This window comes from Tetrao urogallus (assembly GCF_951394365.1).
Source record: "Tetrao urogallus genome assembly, chromosome: 14".
Taxonomy (NCBI): Eukaryota; Metazoa; Chordata; class Aves; order Galliformes; family Phasianidae; genus Tetrao; species Tetrao urogallus.
This window is the reverse complement of record NC_136827.1, coordinates 7,235,622-7,257,254: the sequence shown is the minus strand read 5'-3', so window position 1 is coordinate 7,257,254 and position 21,633 is coordinate 7,235,622. Positions and strand designations below refer to the sequence as shown.

The following is a 21,633-nucleotide window of genomic DNA, read 5'->3' as shown; positions in this document are numbered from 1 at the left end:
TTGCAAGATTTAAATTACACTTCAGTGGGAGGTTCTGGAATCAAATGTTCCTCTGACACCTAATAAAGAGCTACATCTAGCCTGCACACTGAAATCTCAAAAAAATATTGAAGCGACATCATCCTTCTGTGAGCAAACCAAAAATTGTATGGGAAATTCCAGGATTGCTGGGGTTTTCATTTTTAAAGGAATCCCTCCAAACTGCCTGCTTGTGTTGCGTCTTACTGGAAGATGGCTAATTTCCAGCATTTCAATAAGCTGCTGGGCTTAGGGCTGGAAAGTCTATCCTTTCCCACTGCCACTGTGATTCCCCAACTGCTGCCCTTGCAATTGTCTCCCCTTGTTGTTGAGCCTCACATTTTCCTCAGTACAAGAAAGGATTGGGTAAAATTATCTGGCACAGCAGAAAAGACTGGATTTCTTGATGCAGTGCTCAAAATTGATTCAGACAGCAAAATGAAAAACAGGCAAAGATGCTAAAATATTTCAACCTCTTGAATTCAGAATCCTGCAGGGGAAGAACTTGGGCATGAACAAAGATGAACTTCTGGTAGTAGAAAATTACCCATAGGTATAAAGAAGCACTGTGGTATTTTCCACCTGAATCCACTTCAGCTATCATCTTCTATTAACCCCCATCAAACGCTTTGTACTTCAATGGGTATTTTGCTTAAGAGTTAACTTTATGAAAATTAACGGGCTTTTGTGAAAGGACCATTGCCTGTATCTTTGTTTTCCTCCACTGCAGCTATCAGGAAGCTTCCCAGAAATTGTACCCTTGGCTTCATTTTGAACCACATATATTCATGCAAGCACTTATATGCATGCAGCACACACCTGCCCCAGCCTGATGGCCCTGCTGGGTGCTGTAGCTGGGCACAAGTAACTGTTTCCTGGAGGTGGGGCGGTGCTGCTTGCAGCATCCCTCCTCTGACAGAAACCATCTTCTCATTTCCATCCTAAATATATTCATTCTGCCTTCCGTTAAAGCAGATACGCGTATCAAATGAAATTACACATTGAAGCAAGGAATGCATTCCATGCCAAATTCCATATCATCTTTGTGTGTTTCCCTATTTCCGTGACATTAAAAGGGAGAGACATTTGCATAGGATTTTATTCCTTTTTGGAGAGCTACAAGCTGCAGACAAAAGAAGCTAGAAAGTAGGCCATCTAACTGTTCTATACAATTGCCTATCATAAGAAAAACAGTCAGTATTTTAAAATTATTTAATTATCCTCATAATAGCTTTATGGAAAAAAAATCAAAGTTGGATTAGGAATCTATCTTCCATGGGGAAAAAAATGGAGGAAAGCATGACAAATGATTTGTCTAGCCCAGAAAGAAGCCCTGCCTTCTCCCTTTGACCTTCTACCTACAAAAAAGCTTTTCTCACGACAGCTCTTATTGCTGCTGAGTGTGGCTCACAAGAGTATGCTGCATGAAGAGAACAGAGCAGCACTATGCTGCCCCTCACAGCACATGGGTGGATAAGAGAGCATTAACAACGAAATAAGGATGAGGACAGCACAGATGGCCTTTTGGACATTAAACATGGTAAAGACTGGCTTCCCCTTTGCAATTGGTTCTGGCTAAGCTGCAATGCTTGAACTTGCCCATCCCTAAGTCTGCCTCTCAAAGCCATCTGCCTCGCCAGGATGCCCAGAGCAATGAGATGTGAAGCTGTGCACTATAGTGGACATTCCACTTGCTGAAAGCGATGGTTTCCCTGGTATCCTACTAATGTTGCTCCAAAATCTGCAAAAGCAAGAGCTGTTTTTCTAAAGTATTTAATCCTCACTGTCCTTAATGGCATCTACCTCTGCTGAAAGTTTCTCCATTTCTCTTATCTGTCCAGGTGGTTTTAGGAGTAGCCATAGATTGTACTACTGATTGTATTTTCATGAGCCACAGGAGCTGTCAGTAATGCCTTTCAAGTGATTACTTCCATTCTGGAGCATGCTTGCCTTTCCCACCATCTGACCTTCTCGCTGCCCATGGAAATTCAGGGAATATCTGTGTGTATCTACAACTAAGCTTGCCATGATGGAGTGTCAATAAAGTCACTGCTTCTTCAACCTCTTCACAAGAACTATATTTAAGTATGTGAGAAGGTGAAATGTTGCTTACTCAAAAAGACACTTTTATTTGCCAATATATTTCTGCTTCAGCCTAATCCTATTTGGGAACATGCAACTAGAAAGTTCTGAATTTCATTAAATCTATACCTGCTTTTTTTTTTTTTTTCTTTCTTTTTTTTTCTCCAGACTGACTCATGCAAGTACTTTCCAAAAGCCCAACTTTCTACAGATATCACCTGGATTTATAATACCACTGCAGCTGAAATTTCCATTGTAATGTGAAAAGATAACTATCAATTCTATTAAAGAATCAGACACTGCATTTATCAGAACTGCATGTATAAGGAATCACAACTCCATATTATTCTCTTCATAAAGCTCGCTGGAGAAGTCATTTTTAGAAAAGATAGATTTTATTTGGGAAACTCATTTTATTTTAAGTGAACTAAATTATACACAACTGTCTTGTGTTCCAGCTCATCCTGTCACACGCAGTCTAGAGAGTATATGGCCTAATGCAGTTTCATTGACTTAGCTGTGTTTTCTTGTGGTGATTGCAGCTTAAAGCAGAACAGTGTCAAACTGCAAGCTGTGAAGAAATGGAGCGACAGCACTCTCTATTTCTCTGCACTCACCTTATTTTCTGTGTTAATAGTGAAGACAGTGTCCCTTTGGTCCAGGAGCTTACAGGAATATGCAATGTTAACTGCTGTTTCCTGTTTGTCCCCTGTCAGCACCCAGATCTGTATCCCAGCTTCTCGAAGCGCTGCGATAGTGTCAGGCACTCCATCTTGTAGCCGATCTTCAATCCCTGTTGCTCCTGGGCAAACAGGAGAAGAAGACGTGAACTGATTTTCTTTCATTTGGAAAGCATCTTGCTTTCTTTTTCTTAAAGAAAAATGATTCAGTTATTATCCTGAGCTTATAAAGAGTTGAATCAATGTATTGTCCAGCTAATAAGCACACAGGCACAAAATCTGCATTTGGATTAAGACCTAAATCTGTCATCAATCAAATTCTGGCTCTTCATTTTACTTGATGCTAGAACAATATATTTCATTTCTTCTTAATAAACCAAAATGACAATGTACTGGCAGAGGAATTACACCATATGCATTTTTAAAGTACTGCATCAAGCCCCATATAAGCAACCAGGAAAGATGAACTTTGGCTATTTAAATGAATGTTATCCTGTTGCCAAGTTAGAGGCTCCACTCATCAAAGGGAAAAGCAAAGATACAGGATGTTTCCTTTTTTAAAATGTGCAAACTTAAAAACAGATGCCACACACTCATCCTGGACCCAAATCACCACCTGAATGTTAAAATACTCTTCTTATCTCTTCCACTAGAGGTCAGTTTGGAGATGCTATAAACATGGTGTGTTACAGATACTGATTCAAGCTAAAATAACAGTTTTTGCGAAATGAAGTATGAATGCACACAGAGCCTTCAGAGTCGGCAAAGGTAACAGATTCTGACAAGACCTACATTACTTCTTATGTCATTCTGCTTATGGCATTTAATGCTGTTACTTTAATTTTTAAAATCATTGCAGAGATTATGAGAAGCCATAATGCCACTAGTTTGCAATCATAGAAATTCAGAGGATAACAAAGTATGGGGAAAGACTGTATTCACAGAAAGATAAAAATGGGGTGAATCTGAAAACCGAAGTCTTAAAGACCAAAATATTTGGAAAAATGAAGAAAAAAAGCACTGAAATTCTCTGCAATTTAACAGAATAAGGTGAAAGTGAAAAAGATACTACGGATTTGGAAGATGCACAAGTACAAGAAAGGTAACTTTTAACATGAAATACGTTTACTATTTTACAAAATTCAGAAAGCAAACATGACAGTGAAATGATGGCAGGAATTTGCTAGCAAGAATGCCTTTGTGCAGTTACCATTTTTTATAATGCAGTTCTAAAATAGAAATTCCCTTGGAATTTGTGCTCAAAAATAAACTCGATATATACCATTTTATAGGTTTATCTGAGGACACAAATGCTATCAAGTTATGGGAACTTCATTATCTATCATGTCAGCAGAGCTGCAGTAACATCTGATGAACACGTTCTTTGCTTATGGCACATGAAAGTTTCAGTACACCTTTTCAAAGTTACTGCTACTCAAAATGCATAAGAACTTGTTTAAACACCATCACTGGATTGTGAACTCTTGCCCTGAGATTTTCAAACCTCAGAGGAAGCCTTTTTGATATAAACTAGTATAAGCTGTTGTCTGTCTGATTGCCAAGAATATCACAGAAGAGCAAGTGATACTTCATGCAATGACAATTCATATTTTTAGCTACCCAGCAAGGTGAGTTTGGTCTCCAGATGCTGTGCTGTCTCCATTAACAGCTCATCTCTGTTGTCAAATGCAGCTTCTGCCTCTTGACGAAAATTGGCCCATTTCTGAAAGTCATCCTCACTCAAGACCTGCATAATACAATTTAAGCAGAACTCATTTTAAATTTAAATAAGAGGAGAAGGATGCCGACACTCTGGATTGCAAGACTTAGCTCCTGGATTGTTATGGTACTCCGTTGCCTTCAAAACAGCCCAAACTTTTTCAATTTTAGATTGCAGAAAGAGCAGCAATGAGTAGCAATGCAGAAGCTAAGTATTAAAAACATGGTCTACAGAAACTGCTGTTCCCACAGCCCTCAGCTCAGAGTCTGGACTGGAGCACACAGATTCTGAAGATCACTCCACATTTCTCGAGTGTTTGAATATGACCCATTTATTGCACAGACACCTTCTGTATCAGGCTAAAATGCACTGACCCAGGCTGAGAACAAGATTTTGGAAAGCTGAATGCCAAGAAAAACAGAAGGTTGGCTCTCTTATGGACTTTCTGTTTCTTTCCTGGAATCTGTACTAGAAAAGGTCAGCTAGAGTTGCCACAGGATAAACAGAAATGAATGCATTGAGGCTGATGAAGAATCCATTGTCTGCCTAAACTAGCCAAACACTGGAGAAAAAGAGGAGAAAAAGAATGCAGAACAATCAAAGAATGACATAAAATGTGCTCAATCAGTCTTGTTTTCCAAAGAACAAAGCATTATAACTACTGCATTTTTCTAATAAATCTAATGACATATACAGAAAACTGCAAACATTAGGGAATGCCTTCCTACCTTCTTAGCTATGCAAAGAGTTCGGAGGCCATCACGTGCATAGTAGTCCAAATGTTTCTGTGTTTTGTCTTTTATTCTTTTCATTCTCCTCTCTGCATTAGTATCAGCTGTGAAATACAAGGAAAATATTCCATATGTTAAGCACAGATCATTTCAGACTTAATCACCTAAGGGTGGACATTAGTGAAAACAGGACTTCATAGTAACAGCAATTCCCTTTAAAGTGGCCATGGGTTGCATAAACCAAAAGCTTAGTAAGGTTCCTTGTTTCCTTTAAAACTACATTACTTGCTTTTTGTTTGTTTGTTTTTTAATGTTATAGCACTCTTGCTGACAAGCTAAAATACCATGGTCAGCTCCTTATGACAGTATTATTGCAGAGTACACAGTCCACACGGGTTAGCATCGTCAGTGAATTTTAATTAGCCCATTCCATATTCTCAGCACTCCTCAGGTTAAATAAGTACCTCAGTTCTGATCTGCAAGGATAACACCATGGAGAGCTTGTTCTTTTTTTATACTCCTGATGCCTAGATATAATATTTCATGCAAAAAATGGTACTGCAGACTTCTTATGCCTCTGTGTAGGAGACACAACAGAAATAGCTCTTTGACTAATTACCTTTGCCAGGGTCTTCCAACAAGTCCATTATAACAGAGTCAGCTCCTTTTGTGTAGACAATGATCTCCTTGGTCAGAGGGTGTCTCACCACTACAGACATCCTTTTCCTTACTGAGTCAAATCCCAAAGTGTAGAGAATATCAAAAGTTAGAAGTGTGCCCTGTGGCAACCGTACTGTCACCTGTTCAGGAGTCCGGGACACTAAAGTAAAACTGTATGCTTGGGCAGCATAGACAAGTGCTGCCTCATCTGGGCTCTCAGCCTCATAGCAAAAGTCTGTTGGCAAAGTAGCACGAGTAACGGACTGAAAAACCTCATCCAAGGAAGCACTGCCAATGTCTGTGCTGCTCTTGTCTTGGAGCCCAGCGCCCCTACTGCTGTCACAGCAGCTGTCATCGTTGTCACAGCAATCCAGCGTGGCAAGATGCTCCTCTGTGTTCTTTGCACTGAAGCTAGCTCCTAGGTCTGAACTAGACTGAGAAGATGAAAAAGACTGGCTAAGGCTTACTAGTTTCAATCGCTGAAATATCTGATGAATCTTCTCCAGGGTGATTCCTGAGGGTTTTATTGGTGGTGGGACTGTAACCTAGAAATTATGAGAAAATCTTGGTTTACCATGGACAAAGATAAACAAATATGAGCTACAAGATATTTTCCAAAAGCAAAACATATTTCTTTGCATCTAAGTGACATTAATAAAATAGAGCTGCAATGTTTTTTGGTTTTTTTTTTTTTTTTTCCTATTTAACTGTGTTGGGGAGATCTGTAGAGAAGTCATTTGTGAAGTGACATCCAAATTTGATGGTGATTTGTCTCTCTGCCTCTGAAATAGAGATGGAATCAAGGCTCTTGTAATTCTTTTAACGGCCTGAGAGATAAGAGAAAATCCAGTACATTCAGCATATTTATTACTGTAAATGTAATATTAAAGCTAAAAGGGAAAGTGCAGATAGCATGGTAGTCATAGCTATCCATCAAACATAAAGAGCCTTGTTGGGTAGGGATGTATGTAGGCAGTGAGATGGTGCACACTACACAAAAGGTAAAAGAACTGGAGAAGAGTGCCCCAAATAACCATTGCTCAGGTTTCACTGAACACTACCCTATGTTGTTAAATGCAAGCATAATTAATTTCTCTTGAACGGTTAATCAAAGTTAGATTACCCTTTGTCTTGGCTCAGTGGTTGTGGAGACCACGACTGTATTGCAGATGGCAAGGGCAAGAAAAAAGTCAGTGAGAGCAGTGGCAGTTTTCATATGTATAAAAGGAGAGAAGTTTTCAGTCCGCAGTGCAGCTTCCCTCACTCTCCTCAGCAGCCTGCTATCCGGAGTCACATCCTTCTCCTGCAAGAGAAATTACTTAAGGAGAATTATTTGCATTTACAGCTGTCACCAAGAAAGAGCTCTCAGCTCAGTATTCTTTTTGTTATTTCTTACTGAGTTCACACCTAGAATTACATAAGGTAAATGCCTTTTTACTGAATGTCTAGGGGAAAGGATGGATTCCTAAAGGCTGAATAACTAATTAGATTATTAGGAGGAAATACTCCTTAAAATAGAAGGAAGTTTCAGAATTTTATTTCTTCTGAGATATATCCCAAGAATAGTCTATAATATGACCCCCAATTTTGAAAGTGCTGACTATTGAATTAAGGGGCATCCCAGATGGAAATGCATTTGGAATCTCCTATCACACTGGGGGAATGGGAATTTTATTTCAACAGAGAATACAGGTGGCTTATGGCTTGCTTACAATACAGCTTTGCTTCCTGAAAGAGAAGTTTGTCTCAAACTGTTTTTCCTAAGTTTTACAACAAATAAATGAATGCATGCATAACGCATTTGTTCTTGAAATGGTGTTGTAATTTTACCACCTTGTCTATAATCAAACCTAAATTCACAAGCCGAACTACTTAACAATGTCATTTATCTACAATTTAATCTGATGTAGGCTCTGGGAATGCTACTTTTAACAGAAATTTCATGTTAGCAGAGTGTGGTTTGGTTTTAATTCAGGGCCATATTTAACTGGAGCTTCCCAAGTTAGAGACACCTTCCTGTGAGCCAAGACTTTTGTATGTGTTCTTTAAGGAACTGACAAAGTGATTTAGCTGCTTTCTAGTTCATCTCAGTTATTACTTCTTCTTCAATCTGGCACAGTTATCTCGAGTTCCCTAAATATGCAGCAGCAATCAATCAACCACCTTTATGGCTGTGTAGTACTGAGCTGAATGGTACATTGTTAACTCCTGCTTGCAAACATGAATACTGGTTCTTAAATTGTCCTAATAATTGAAAATAAATCTATTGCTCATTTTGTTGAAGCACAGAACTCAGCTGAAATCCAAATATAAAGCAAGATAATGCACTTTCTTTGCTACAGGAAATTCTGGTTATGTGCTTTCATGCTTTTTCTTTTGTATTTGGGGAAATATTTAAGTACAGATACATTCCCTCCACTAGAAAATTGATATGCATTGGGGAAGAGCCTGCTTCTCAGATATCTGCTCAGGTCTCTTAGAATGAATCAGAAGCTGAAAAGTTACAATGGTCATTCTTCAGAAACCCTTTAACAGCATCATACTACAACACACAACAGGTAGTTGTCTGCTGCCTGCAGTGTGCCTGCTAGGTACAGCAGTGCCATGAGGCCTAAGTGGGTAATTCCTGTGAATAACACATATGTGCTGTCACAACTCTCAAAACAGTCATGTTGGGGATTACATTCAATTCTAAATACTGATGATTAGAAATCCTCTGTTTGCCCAGCTATTCTTATCAATTCTTATAATACGCATGTGCAGCACCACAGTTAGAATGAACCTCAAGAACCACAAATTGGTACACAGGGATCTCAGCCTCTCCTAATCCCATCCAATTTTTTTTTTTTTTTTTGAATCTACACCCTCACCATCTGCCTCTAACTCATGCAAAAAATGGCAGTGTGGAAGTATGTATTCTATTTAAATTGAAACATTCTCAAAATTTATCTCTGGAAAAAAAATGGAAAATTGTGAAGTCAATTGTGGTTTCAGGAACAGATTAAAAAAAAACCAAACAACAAAATAATATGAAAGCCAGTCTTTACCAGAGAAGCCTCTCTTTATATTTACATCTAGTGAAAGCAGGGCTGACTTGAATTTCCCTGTCTTCCTGAATTCACCCTTATGAAATGTCAGCAGATAAAAGAATTCAGACAAACAAATCTGTTCATTGATTAGCCTGAACAAACGGAAAACCAAATGAACAAAACAGAAAATGAAACAGAGCAGCATCAGTGATGATGATCAATTAAATTTACCACACTTTCAATCATAGTAATCATGTTGGTAAAGTGCTGAAGTTGTAAAATGGCTAGTACCATTCAACTGTTAAGATTTCCCATTAGTTTGATAGCATTTCTTCTACTTGATGGCACTAAAACCTGATGGCAATAGGACAATTGAAATCTCCATGAAATGATTCTAATAGCAGGGCACTCTTTATTGGAACCATTAAATCTAGGAAGAAATGTGCTGTCAAGATCTAAATTCATAAGGACATGTAAAGGTAGAGACATGTAAATGCTAATGCATTGTTCTCTTCCAAATTTTATTATAATTTTGTATTTTTTTTTTACTCTTTTAATGTTCCCTGAAGTCTTTCTGTCAACCATAGCTCTGTGGTTTATAGTACATTATTTTTCCCCCTGAGAAGTTGCAGCAGCCACAAAGAATCACATGAATGAAGTAAATCAAGACTGTTTCTTTCCGAGGTATGGAAAGAAACAAGTAACGGGGCCAATGACATCTTGAAGCCTCTAAAGTGAGGTGATGTCCTCTGCTTTGGCTGAAGGCTGTCTCTTTAGAGGTCCAGATAGGCAGGATAAATACCAGTTTACATTTTCACAAGAGATATGAAAGAACAGGTGAGTCTGTTCTTGTCCCAATGGCACCAGTTTATATACGGACTCGTCCTTCTCCCTCCAGAGTTCTCATAAATGTTTATGAAATGAATAAATCAGTCACTGCATTTGTTTCTCTCAGACTCTTTCAGAGCTTTCTGAAGTCTACACTACTCTTCTGTCCTTTACATTCCACATAAAACTTAAGACATACACAGACATTACGCATTTTTTTATGATATCAGTATAATACTACAGACATGACAACACTTCTCAACTACAGATTTTTGGAATAGCTTGAGTTTGGATACGAATAGATCTGTCCAGCTAAAAGGTTGGCCTCTATTTTTTATTTTTTTTATTTGCTTCTAGAGATAGCAAGAGATACAGCTGCTAACAACAAATTAGGAATTTGCTTTTCCGTTGTCCAAGACCTTCCCACTGAACAGACTGTGCCAGTGAATTTTACGGGGCTGTATCTGGACATGGGATTCATCTTATCTTATGAACTTCATGAACAGTATGCAATGAGGCTCCATAAACTGTCATGGATCACAAGTACTACAGACAGAAATATTGGGAAAGGAAAAAAAAGAAGGTAAGCCATAGGATTTCGATTCCACTAAATAACTGTGTTATATTTACTCCAGGAAAGACAAGCTATGCTGTTCAGTTATTCTTCCAGGATCTGCAGTCTCCAGTTTAATTAACTTTATCAAATGCCATGAAATACCCATCATCCTCATCTTGAGCTCAGAGATGCACTGAGATGAACAAGTTAATTGATAAGAGATTTTCAGATTTCAGCAAAACTTCAAAACCTGTCAAGCAGAGAACACTCTGACAAACAGGCAGGCTGAAATACATTGTGTAGCTGTAGAGCTTCCTAATTGCAGAGCAGTTCAGAATACCCAGACAAAGTTTCAGACACACTGATGTGCAGAGACAATCAACTGCTGCTGTGCAAACGCACTTAAAATACTATGTGCAACCTGGTTATCACTGATCCACCTAAGGCTGATTAACAATAAGCAAATTTTGTGATTGCTGCATAGATAATCTTCCATTAAAAGTTGTTTGCATATACATTTTTAACATTAGTACATGATCATTCTTTGGCTGTCATAGCTATTTTCCAATTAAACTCTCTGCATTTTGCAGGATGTTATCACATCAAGAGCTCTCTTTTTTAAAAATGTTTTTCTTGGCAAGAGTTCTGATATGCAGGTGCTCACAGCAGATGCTGTGCTAACCCTTACCCAAAAACCACAGTGTTCTCTCAGCAGTGCAAAGTTCTTCAATTTTCCTGTTACCTGAGGCTACTAATTTCCATGAGAAGCTTTCAAATGGTTGGCACATTAACCCTTGGAAATTTGGCATTTGTTAAGAAAAAGCAAAAACAAATCATACAATCCCAGCTACTGGCCTTTGGACTTTGCATTTCAAAAAGAGCAAGGTTTTGCTTTTATTTGCATTTTGTTGATCTGAAGAATGTGAGCCTGATGATTTCATAGTGAGAACCTCATTTGACAACTGTTGACTACCACTGAATTCTTCATCATTTGTAGTTAAACAGAAACATTAATCCATAAGGACTCTGCAAGCCTTAAGTTCAATAAACAGCAATATTTCACTCACGCATTTGAAAATGGATTTTTAATGAGAAACTTTGATTGAGATACTTTCAAACCCACAATACTGTCTGTATAACCAGAGGATCCAAGATGCTCCAGCTGTTCTTAGCAATGCACAAATGCATCAGAGGAGAGGAAACAAACAGAGACATAGAAAATATTATGATTCCCATTTTACATTGAGGGAATTGGCTATGTATAAAAAAAAAAGACATTACTGTGCATCATCTGAAGGACATCAACACACAGCACAGTCTCTAAGCAATAGCTAAGTGTCTTCATTTTTATTGCATCTTCATATTTCTCACTGAGGTTAGCTGATGTCGCCAAATAGACTGACAGCAGCAGAGGCCAGTAATTCCCAGGACAGTAGCTTAACCTCTCTCTATAAAGCAAATATTTGATACTAAAATAAACAAACAAAAACAAAACAGAAAACCCACCTCAAAACAGTAACAGCAACGACAAAAAAAGACCAAAAACCCCCGCAGCCTCAAGCAAAACAACAATAGGCAGACAAACCAATCAACCAACCATGGCAGTTTAAATCTGGAAGAAACTGAAGAGGCCTGGCAGAGGAAGTATATCTGGCAAGGAATTCCTTTGTCACACTGACATATAAAGGAAAAATACAAAGAGTGGTTCTCAATATTACTCGAGGACTGGGTTGGGAAATGTGAGAACAACTGACAGACCCACCATATTCCAAGAACAGGAGGAACACTGACTAATATCTACTTCTACATGACAGAGGAACTGAATGAGACAAGCAGGATCTTAAATTGAACTTAAAACTACATCAAACAATCCTTAGCTCTACCAGGTCTAGGATTTCTCCTGTCTACCTGTCAGCTCCCCATCAGAAAATGCCATAGAAAGGAGAATTCCTTAAAGACATGCCAACTCGGTCTTCTTGTACTCACAATGGTACTGCTGAACGCCACTTGAGATTGGTTGCTATCACGACGACCAAGTGATCTGCTCCTTGTATGCCCCTGAAAGTGAGCCCTGGCACTCTGGGACCTCCTTAAAGGTCTCATGGTCCTCTGATAAGTGGCTGGTTTTTCAACATTCATTGGAGGAAGTGTGAATTGCTGAAGTTTTGCAAAGTCCTCATCTTCTAAGTCCAACTCTTTGTGCATTTCCAGGCGCTTGGCTGTAAACAGAAAACAAAACCTCACCTCTTACACTGTTCTTGGCATGGCTCAGAAGAAATTCCTTGTGTAGTTAAAAAACCCTTGAAATAAACCAACCCAAAGCTAAAACAACCCCAAAGTCCTAACCAGAAAAACTTCATTATCCACTTCAGCTTCTGGCAACTCCCTCTCTGCAATGTTTGTTATTGCAAGAAAACAAAAATGCACTTCAAAGCGATCAGTCATTTTTAAGGAGGTTGCCTAATGCTAGGTCTATTTAACTGCACTTTGCAGTTGGCTGGAACTGGTTAATGAAATACAGTTTCACAAATTTGCTAATGCTCTCAGTCACAGAGCACAAACATCTTTCTGGCAGCTGCTTGCCAGCTTAATAAAATCCTTTGCACAACATAGGGAGAGAAAGTAGCAACCAAGGAGGGTCTGAGTCAAAAGTTCAGATTCAGTGCTGAATGCCAAGAGGCTTCAGATACAGCTTGCAGCTAGAGTTGACTCTAGGTGAAAATGAGCCTTCGTTCATATCACACTGTGGTAACTATTTCTGGATCCACTGAGCTTGATTACTAACTAATCTCAGTTTGTGAGTCTATGAAAGACTGGCTGGCGCTTATTAAGAAATGAAGAATTAAATGTTCTCTTTACACTCTCAAGTGCAGTGCAGGAAACCAAAACAACTTCCCAATCTAACCTCCATATCATTTAAAACTTTCAGGAGTCTCCGTTAAGGGAAGTCCCTCACAAAAAGGATACAAAACCACTGACCCAGTCAGAAGGCTCAGGAGGCTGAAGTATTAATATTTAAATTATTGAGATTAAGTAGCTGAGAGAAAAAAGCAAGTGTAGGAGTTTCCCTTACCATTTTCCTGATGTGAAAACTCATGTCCATCCACAGTACAGCGTCGGAATACCATTTTGTTTTCTGTTAGTGTCCCAGTTTTGTCTGAGAAAATATATTGGATTTGCCCAAGATCTTCAGTAATATTTAGGGCTCGGCACTGTATGGGCAAATCTGCTTCTTCATCATATAGGTCAATGTCATTGTGAATTAAAAAGACTTGGCCCAACTTGACTAACTCAATGGACACATAAAGAGAAATGGGGATCAAAACCTGAAAGAGATTAAAATCTCCATGAGAACCAACTCGAAAGATGAGTCTTCCAGAGAATGCTCTTACAAAAACACATTTTCTGGACCAAGGTAAATGCTGCTCTTACCCTCCTGAAACTCAGAAATGATACACTAGCACAAACTACCTCTTGGTGTAAACCCGTTTAACAAGCAATGCCTTTATATGCAACGCTTCCTATCCAATAACTTCCCCACCGTGAAATAATTCTGAATTCATAAGATGCACAGATATTCTGTTTCAGTAATGAAGAATAAGCCCCTAAGGAATCTAAGCAGCTCAAAAAGTTCTCTTCTTATTTCACTCATATCAAAGAAATCCTGTCCACTTTAATCTCAGCAGATCTCAATCTCAAGAAACCTGAAAAGTAAATGTGATTTTCCCCCATCCTATCAATTGTTCTTTCTCAATTATGCTTGATCAGACCCAGATATCTGAGCACCTTACTTTTAATTTAGCTTATTTTCTAAACCTGCAGAACCTTACCTAGTTATTATTCCCTGCAGGTGAAAACTACAAGTTCTGTTTCACTGTTTTCTTGAGACATTGAGTGGCATTTCTACCTAAAAATGATGAACGTAGGCAAAAGAAAAAAATAAACACCACCAAACAACTGATATTTGGATGTAAGCATTCTCTACACATATCCTAGATACTCTGGAGCTGTTCAGAGATACAATACCTGTTCTTCCTGTATATATCCCTGTGAGGTTTATAAGCAACAAAGAAAATTTGTGTTATAGTGCATTCCCCACTTCAATGATTTGAAACACTCTTCACAAAATTTCCAAATAGGATCAAGAAAATACTGAACAATCTATTCATTGATATTATTTTCTTTATTACTGATTGTAGTCAGTTTTTAATACCTTCTTCCTTGAAAGTAACAGAGAAGCTTTGTCTTTTACCTGCAACAAGATTATCATAGTCAAGAACATGTAGAAGCCAGAAAGAACTGGAGACAGAAAATTGCCATTCTCATCTGGGACATCATAAGGTGGGTGTTCTGGGAAACTTCCAGACCAAATGCCATGCCCTGTAGGAATTATATGCGATATTGAAACACAGTGAGCAGGACGGTGACTGATAAAGCTTCTGATATGGACTGCAGTGCTAATTAAGAAGAACGCTTCCAACTCAAGTACCCAAGCAGCGCTGCAAATCTGCTGAAGAATGCCAAACATATGCAGAACTTTGTAGCACATGCACATAACAGACACGTTGGGCACGGCGATTTTTTTTCCACCTGTCCTTCAGCAGGTTTCTCCCATGGCCCTTATGCCTGTGTAGATCTCTTCTCACTCCATCTTTTATCATGCGAGGATTCCATCTCTGCCACTTAGCTTTAAAAGTCCTCAGTGCTGAAGGCTCCTATTCCTCTTTCTAACAGAAAGATGTATCACTGTCTGCATAGAGAATCTGAAATCTTCATAATTACATGCTAACATTAAATTAAAAATTAATTCAGGTAGTTAGTTTTTACATTTCCTCAATTCCCCGTCAGTTAACACACACTCCCAAATTGCACTTCTGCAGCTCTGGTTCAGGACTTACCAACATTCCATCATGATTTCTTTACCACCTTTCATATTGCCATTACAGACATAAATTTCATACAGAGTCAGAAACTTGACATGTAGCCAGCACAAATGACTTAGTTTCCACACACTGTCATTGCTCTAGATGCCCTTTTCCTGCCAAAATCCCCTATTAGTCCACTTTGTGCATCCAGTTCTGATAAAACTTCTATTAGCACCAATTAAGCAAGCGGCCGTTTTGGAGCATCTGCCTACTAAAATCCTGCCAAAAGAATTAAAATTATTTCAGCAATATTTTCTGTCTGCTAGAGACTTCGATCACAACTGAGGATGCTGGCGTACAGCTATGGTGTACAACTCACTCCTTCCCCCTCTTTTTTCACTGTGTGCAAGGAAAATACTGATGGATTCACCTGTACTGTTTCTTCCTGGAGCCCTACATTCAGACAAGGTTGCAAAAAACTCATGGTAAAGCAGTGGGATCTTTCAAACAGATGAAAGTTGGTATACTTGTTCCTGCTTTACACATTTCAACTAAACTATGAATATTTTAAAGTCTTTTTTCTTTTTCTTTTTCTTTTTTTTCTTCTTAACCTGAGCATATAAATTGTTTTTTAAACGTTGTTGCTTTTTTTTTTTTTTTTTTTTTTTTCCATCTGAGACCACTTCAAACCTTAAGTTAAAGGACTTTATTACTCAAGGGCTCCTACACACCAGACAAAGACAAGTTCTAAATTGACATGACAGCAGCCAGGGAACAACGAAAATGAAGTCTCCCTCTCTCTCTCACACATGGAGCTCAGTTGTCAAACTGAAATCCCATTTCTGTGCCAAGAAGGCCCATTGCAACATGAAGCAGCAAAATTAAAAAAGTGATTAAGTCAGTTCTATTGTTCATCTTTTTGGATGGCCTTTACTTCTAACAGTGTTACAGTGATGACTGACTGGTGGGTCACATCGCAGGGCTCTGGGGAAGGTTCAGGAAGGCTTGACAGGGCCACATGATTTGACTTTGTCTCTACAAAACTAAATCAGAGCAGTAGCACTAAGCAAGTTATCACTGAGATGAAATCGATTAAAAAGAAAAGAGGCTTTGAACACAAAATTCTCATGGGAGCCTCTGTTATCTTTCAAAAGCAGTGACCCACTCAAAGCTTAGCAGGCTTAAAATCTGGCCCTTCACCTCAGGGTTAGGAGATCCATTAATAGTGACCTGCCAGGGACAGATTGCTATCAGACCTGTAGGGCAAGTGGGTGCTTCTGCGCAATGAAAGCAAGGCCTTTGAGATCATCAATCAAGTAAATCAGAGTCAGATAACCTCAGCCCCATCTAGTTGCGGTGTTCAAGAAGGGAAGCCCCTAGAAAAATGCAATGCTCCTATTTAAGCAATTGATTCAGCTCAGCCTGTGCCAAAAAGGCCTTTGAGAAGAAGATAGCTTTAGAGATCGTGAACCAAATGAATTACCCATGTGCAGCTCATGGGTTGCAAAAGTCACCATGAAGATATTTAGGAAAGTGTTATAGAAATGTAGGTAAAGCTGCATCATTATATTTTTTAGTCATATAAGGAACAAGCAATATGAAAGTCAATGGATGCCATTTCCTACAGCATAGAGTAATTCAGTGACACACTTTTGCTTCATACACACTTCCATGTCAGACGCTGTTGTGCCACAGTGCTTCTCTACTTCCATTTGTTGCACGGCAGCAAAAGGTAACAGAATACTGGTGGAAAGGTTCAACTTTTGCTGCCGCTCCACCAACATCAGTCTCTCACATCTTGAGCCAACATGATAAAATAGGATACGTGACTTTCAGAGCAGCACTCTATGCATTACGTCAACAGCTTTCACTTGGTTGCTTTACACATATTTTATAGAGGAAACGGATCTTATCTGAAATATTTACAGCCATGGCTGAGTTTCCTTCCATCCAAATTGCTCAGATTTGCCATTTCAATTTGTACGTTATAAGACCAAAGAACCTAGAGTCCAAAAGCCTGAAGCCTTCAGCTCTAGATCTGATCTCACTTGTCTCTGTAAGATCAGTTTTAATAATCATTGTAGAAAATAGGAATCAAAAGATTTTTGTCAGCGCTTCATACCTATAGATCCAACAAGACACATTGTGAACAGGAGTCCCACACACAAGAAAATATCCATGTTCATCCGTCGCTCTATCTTGCTGCGCTTGTAGCGAGGACCATTGTTATTCAGCATGGCCTTGGTTTCATGACCTTCAAAAAGCAAATGGATATCATCATGTTTACGTAACATTTTGCAGGTTTTTTTTTTCTAAAAAAAGCATTTCACAAAGTGGGAGTGGGATGATCATGATTAATATTAATTTATCTCCAGCTTCATCGAGGAACTGTATTGCCCATTTTCCCATTTGACTGAATGTCAGAATATATGAGACACTAAATCTAGGTAGGGGTTTACAGAAGAGCTCAATTACATTTCAGCCTTAAGCTGACACATACATTTTACTTTCTCAAAGGCAGCAGGTTCAATAGGAACAAGGATTGTACCAATATTCAAAACACTTGAGACTCAGAAGCACAGATATTCTCCTACATAACAGCTAAATCTCCTGGAGAATGGAAGGAAAAGGAATAATAATATTGCATTTTGGAGTTTTATAATCAACATGATCAGGTGCTACACTGGTCCCTGGAATCAACATTTGAAAAATATTGGAAATATTATTCATTAGCTATTTGGGAGCCACTAGACATGTTTCATGTATTAACTTAAATACAATCCAACATGTCAGGTCCAGCAGTGAAGTACACTAATGTTATTTACTTTTTCATCATGTGGATGTAAAGTGCTAACAAAAAAGCAGAGCAAGAAATGAAAAAAAGCCCACTAAATCCTAAGAACATACTGAATTAAAATTGAGCTGGACTACTTGTAATGAGAAAAGAGTTCTGTAAGAAGCCAACAAGCAGAATTTGCTTTTTCTATTTTACTAATATCATCTAAACCATGGCTCCACAAATGGAATACCTGGATTCTATCTGTTGCTATGTTAAATTGTACATTTTATACTATTTCTATAATAAAAAATAAAGGCCATGCAGCCTTGTATTTGCATTGTTGTTTATACGTGTGTTTAGTGTGTGAGAGGTACTGTTTGCCCATCTATCTTTTGGCTTTTCCTAGAGAAGTGATTTGAACCAAAAGCTGGAAGTAAGGAGTGATTTAATCACTGCTATTGGATTCGCTCCAGCTTTACATCAAAGAATATTAACAGAGGTAGAGAGTGAGAGAGAAAATTACACTCCAGCCTTATGTTCAGGACATTCACTAAGAGCAGGGACTCTTGGCTTCCCATTCCAATAACTATATAATTTCTACACAACCCAGAGCTATGCTGGGGGGACCAACTCACACCACCAGTACTCCTTCCTTTTCAGCACACGTATTTCGCTTACTGCACCAAGTCAGCTAAGTCAGGGCACTACTTGTGAATCAGGAGGTGTGGGTTCACTCATGTTCAGCCTTTCCTTCTGTAAACAAATGCTTTTACCACTGAGTTACAAAGAAAATGAGAGCACTACAGCCTGCACTTGGTTCCTCCAGCAGCTCTGTAAATCTTGCTTCTCACTTCTCTTCTTATGTCAGTCTTAATGGAATATTTTGTGTTGAAAAAAAACCAACAAACAAACAACAACAAATAAAGCCAACAACAAATGCCTCGGGACAAAGCTCTTTAGTCCCCCTCAAAGATTCCTCAGGGAAATGCTGATGGATTTATGCAGTGAAATTGGAGGAGCTTTAATTCCAGATTTCACCTCTCTCATTCCCCTCCACTTCAGCTGATCAACAGGAAAAGGAATTTTCCCCACACCTCTAATAAGGATATAAGTCTGGAAGATATGAATATTAGAAAAGATTAGAATAAACTATACATAGGTTTGTTTTTTCTCCTAAAATCCTCACAGATTTACACGCTGTGTAACCCAGCACCTCACCTATCACACTCCAATACATTATCACTCAATTTCTGGATGCTAATGGCTTCATTTAAAACTTGTTTCCATTCTGGTGCTTTATTACTGGAAAAGCATTTTTAATTCTTGCTGCTGTCCCCATCACAGCAGGTAAACCGTGTTGGCCGTGGCTCTGTAATGTGGCTTTGGTGCATTAGTACTATTGCTTTATGTAGAACGTTTGGGTAGCCATGAAAGGTGAAACTCTACTTGGGTCAGATGAGAACTGCGCAGGCTAAACAATGACTGAAATGATGGCTCCACGCTTCACAAAGCATCCATTAGAAAGTAAGATTGAGCAGTAATAGGGTTATAAAAACGGAGAATGTGCCATGTTACAATGTGACTGATTTTGGATGTTCAGAAAAGGTCATGGACCATGATTAAAAGCCAGAATATAATCAATGTCAAAGAAACCTAGAAATGAAGCTGGTTACTGGCTCAAGTGAGTCTAATTTTAGAAGAGAAAGAATAAGCCTTTATTCTGACATGAACAAAAGATGTCAGTGGGAAATTGAATTGAAGTCTTACTCAGACCAATGACACCACATCTTGACAATCATTAAAACTCCAACCTTTGCAGCTGGCAGCTTAAGCAACGTTAATACAGGCCCACTTTATGATCTTTGCTGTTGGTGAAGGAGCACACTAGGAAATGGCTAGAGAATGAAAATGGGAATCCTGACAGGAGAAGGTAAGACATGGACCTCTTAAAGCAGGTCCATGATGGCCATGAAGTTGAACAGAGCGCTCAAACACCTCTTTTGTAAAGAGCAACTGTGAGAGTTGGCATTGTTAAGCCTAGAGAAGGCTCAAGGGAGATGTTATAGCAAACTTCCAATGTATAAAGGAGCCTTAGTAACAGACAGAAGAAGAGGATGGAAATAGAGGGTGGATTTAGATTGAATATAAGGAAGATAATTTTTTTAATAGGGGTTGGAACAGGTTTCTCAGAAAAGGTGCAGATACTTCATCCCTGTCAGTTTACAACCAGGCTGGATGGGACTTTGAGCATTCTGATCTAGTGAAAGATTTGCCTAACCATGGGGCAGGAAGGGTCAGAGCATATGATCCTTAAAGTGATCCTTAAAATGATCCCTTCTAAATCTGGCTATTCTATAATTCTGAGAAACTACTTTAATTCTATAGGAAATAATTCCTAGAGATATTTGTATAGTAGTTCCAAAAAACAGATGATAGTTTTGGAATTCTCCTATGCCTGCCTCTCTTCCCTTGGTCTGGTAGGCACCATTCTTCCCAGTGCTGTTTACAAAGATAGGAGTTGAAAGACTAACAAAATGAAGGCTGCGGAAATATATGGGAGTTGTAGCCATTTAAAATCCTCTTTTACAGCAAGGAAATAAAATGGCCAGTTATGAGATAAGATATTCTGGATTGTGGAAGGGAATCCAAGGTAAATGACTCTTGCAAAAATGGTGATTTTTATTCTCTTGTTAGGTGGCTCAGCCTTGAACCTCATTGATGCTTGTTATACATACATCACCTGACAAGACTCTTCCAGAAAGATAAAAATAACCAATAATGAGATTAATCGTTGTATTTAAACTGACTATTTTCATCAGCAAATGAAGAGGCCATAAGGAGGGAAGTCAATACACTGTTTATGAAGAGGAAGAGGGGACAGATGTCAAAATCAGTGATAAATCACTCTTGCTGAATAAAAGCAGTGGTAACACTCTGAAGGTAAAAAAAGCTGAGAAAAAGATGAGCTGACCCACTGTTGAACCTGGACTGCTGCGTTTGATCTGGACTCTGACGCTGTCTGGTGTGGTTCATGTATCTACTGCATGAAATGCACAATTGCAGAGACATGCTATGTCTATGTCAGCACGTAATGGATCTTCAGCTGCAATGGTTTCTGCTCTGAGGAGCCATTGAGATCTCTCTTAGGGCAGCAGTGAAGATTTTATGACCAATGAAATTAGCATTATAATCAGAGCTGCAGAGCTGAGAGTTAAACTAACCTTATCAAATTTAACTGGTCTGGACATCTTTGCATAAATGTAGCAAGATATTTGACACACACAGGCGTACTGTCACTTGTCAGAGAACCAGTATAGGATCCCTTTGCTTTAGAGATGCAGGAGTAACACCTTTACTTCAAAAGGTTGTGCACTCTTCCCTCTGACCTACCAGTTCTTAAAACTAAATGTCAAATTACGGTGCAAGGTTAGATTACTCATGTTTACTTAAGGATATTTACAGGGAAATTCTGTGTTTAGTGAGATAGAATGTACTTCTTACCTGCATATATAACAATTCCTATTGCAACTTCAGTATTTCTGATTGTACATCCACGAAGCAGAAGGCTTTCAATGTTAAAACCAATTCGTTCATGATTTGGCTGTTCCCTGGGAAAATAAAAAGACAAAATAAATAAAGCAATTACATTTTCTAATGTTAATGTTCTAATAAATCTCAAACAATT

The 21,633-nt window shown here is 38.6% G+C and overlaps 1 protein-coding gene across 1 annotated transcript in view; it reads right to left on the bottom strand.

The window, feature by feature from the left end:
- Positions 1-21,633, bottom strand: part of ATP10B (ATPase phospholipid transporting 10B (putative)) — a gene marked incomplete at both ends in the record, with an annotated part of 55,203 nt that overhangs the window by 10,471 nt on the left and 23,099 nt on the right. Inside the window, 10 exons of the mRNA XM_079542239.1 lie at positions 2,718-2,902; positions 4,401-4,527; positions 5,229-5,335; positions 5,851-6,436; positions 7,015-7,194; positions 12,291-12,523; positions 13,378-13,630; positions 14,557-14,684; positions 17,292-17,423; positions 21,450-21,556. Coding sequence (XP_079398365.1) covers positions 2,718-2,902; positions 4,401-4,527; positions 5,229-5,335; positions 5,851-6,436; positions 7,015-7,194; positions 12,291-12,523; positions 13,378-13,630; positions 14,557-14,684; positions 17,292-17,423; positions 21,450-21,556 — 2,038 coding nt within the window. The remainder of the gene's footprint in view (positions 1-2,717; positions 2,903-4,400; positions 4,528-5,228; positions 5,336-5,850; positions 6,437-7,014; positions 7,195-12,290; positions 12,524-13,377; positions 13,631-14,556; positions 14,685-17,291; positions 17,424-21,449; positions 21,557-21,633) is intronic.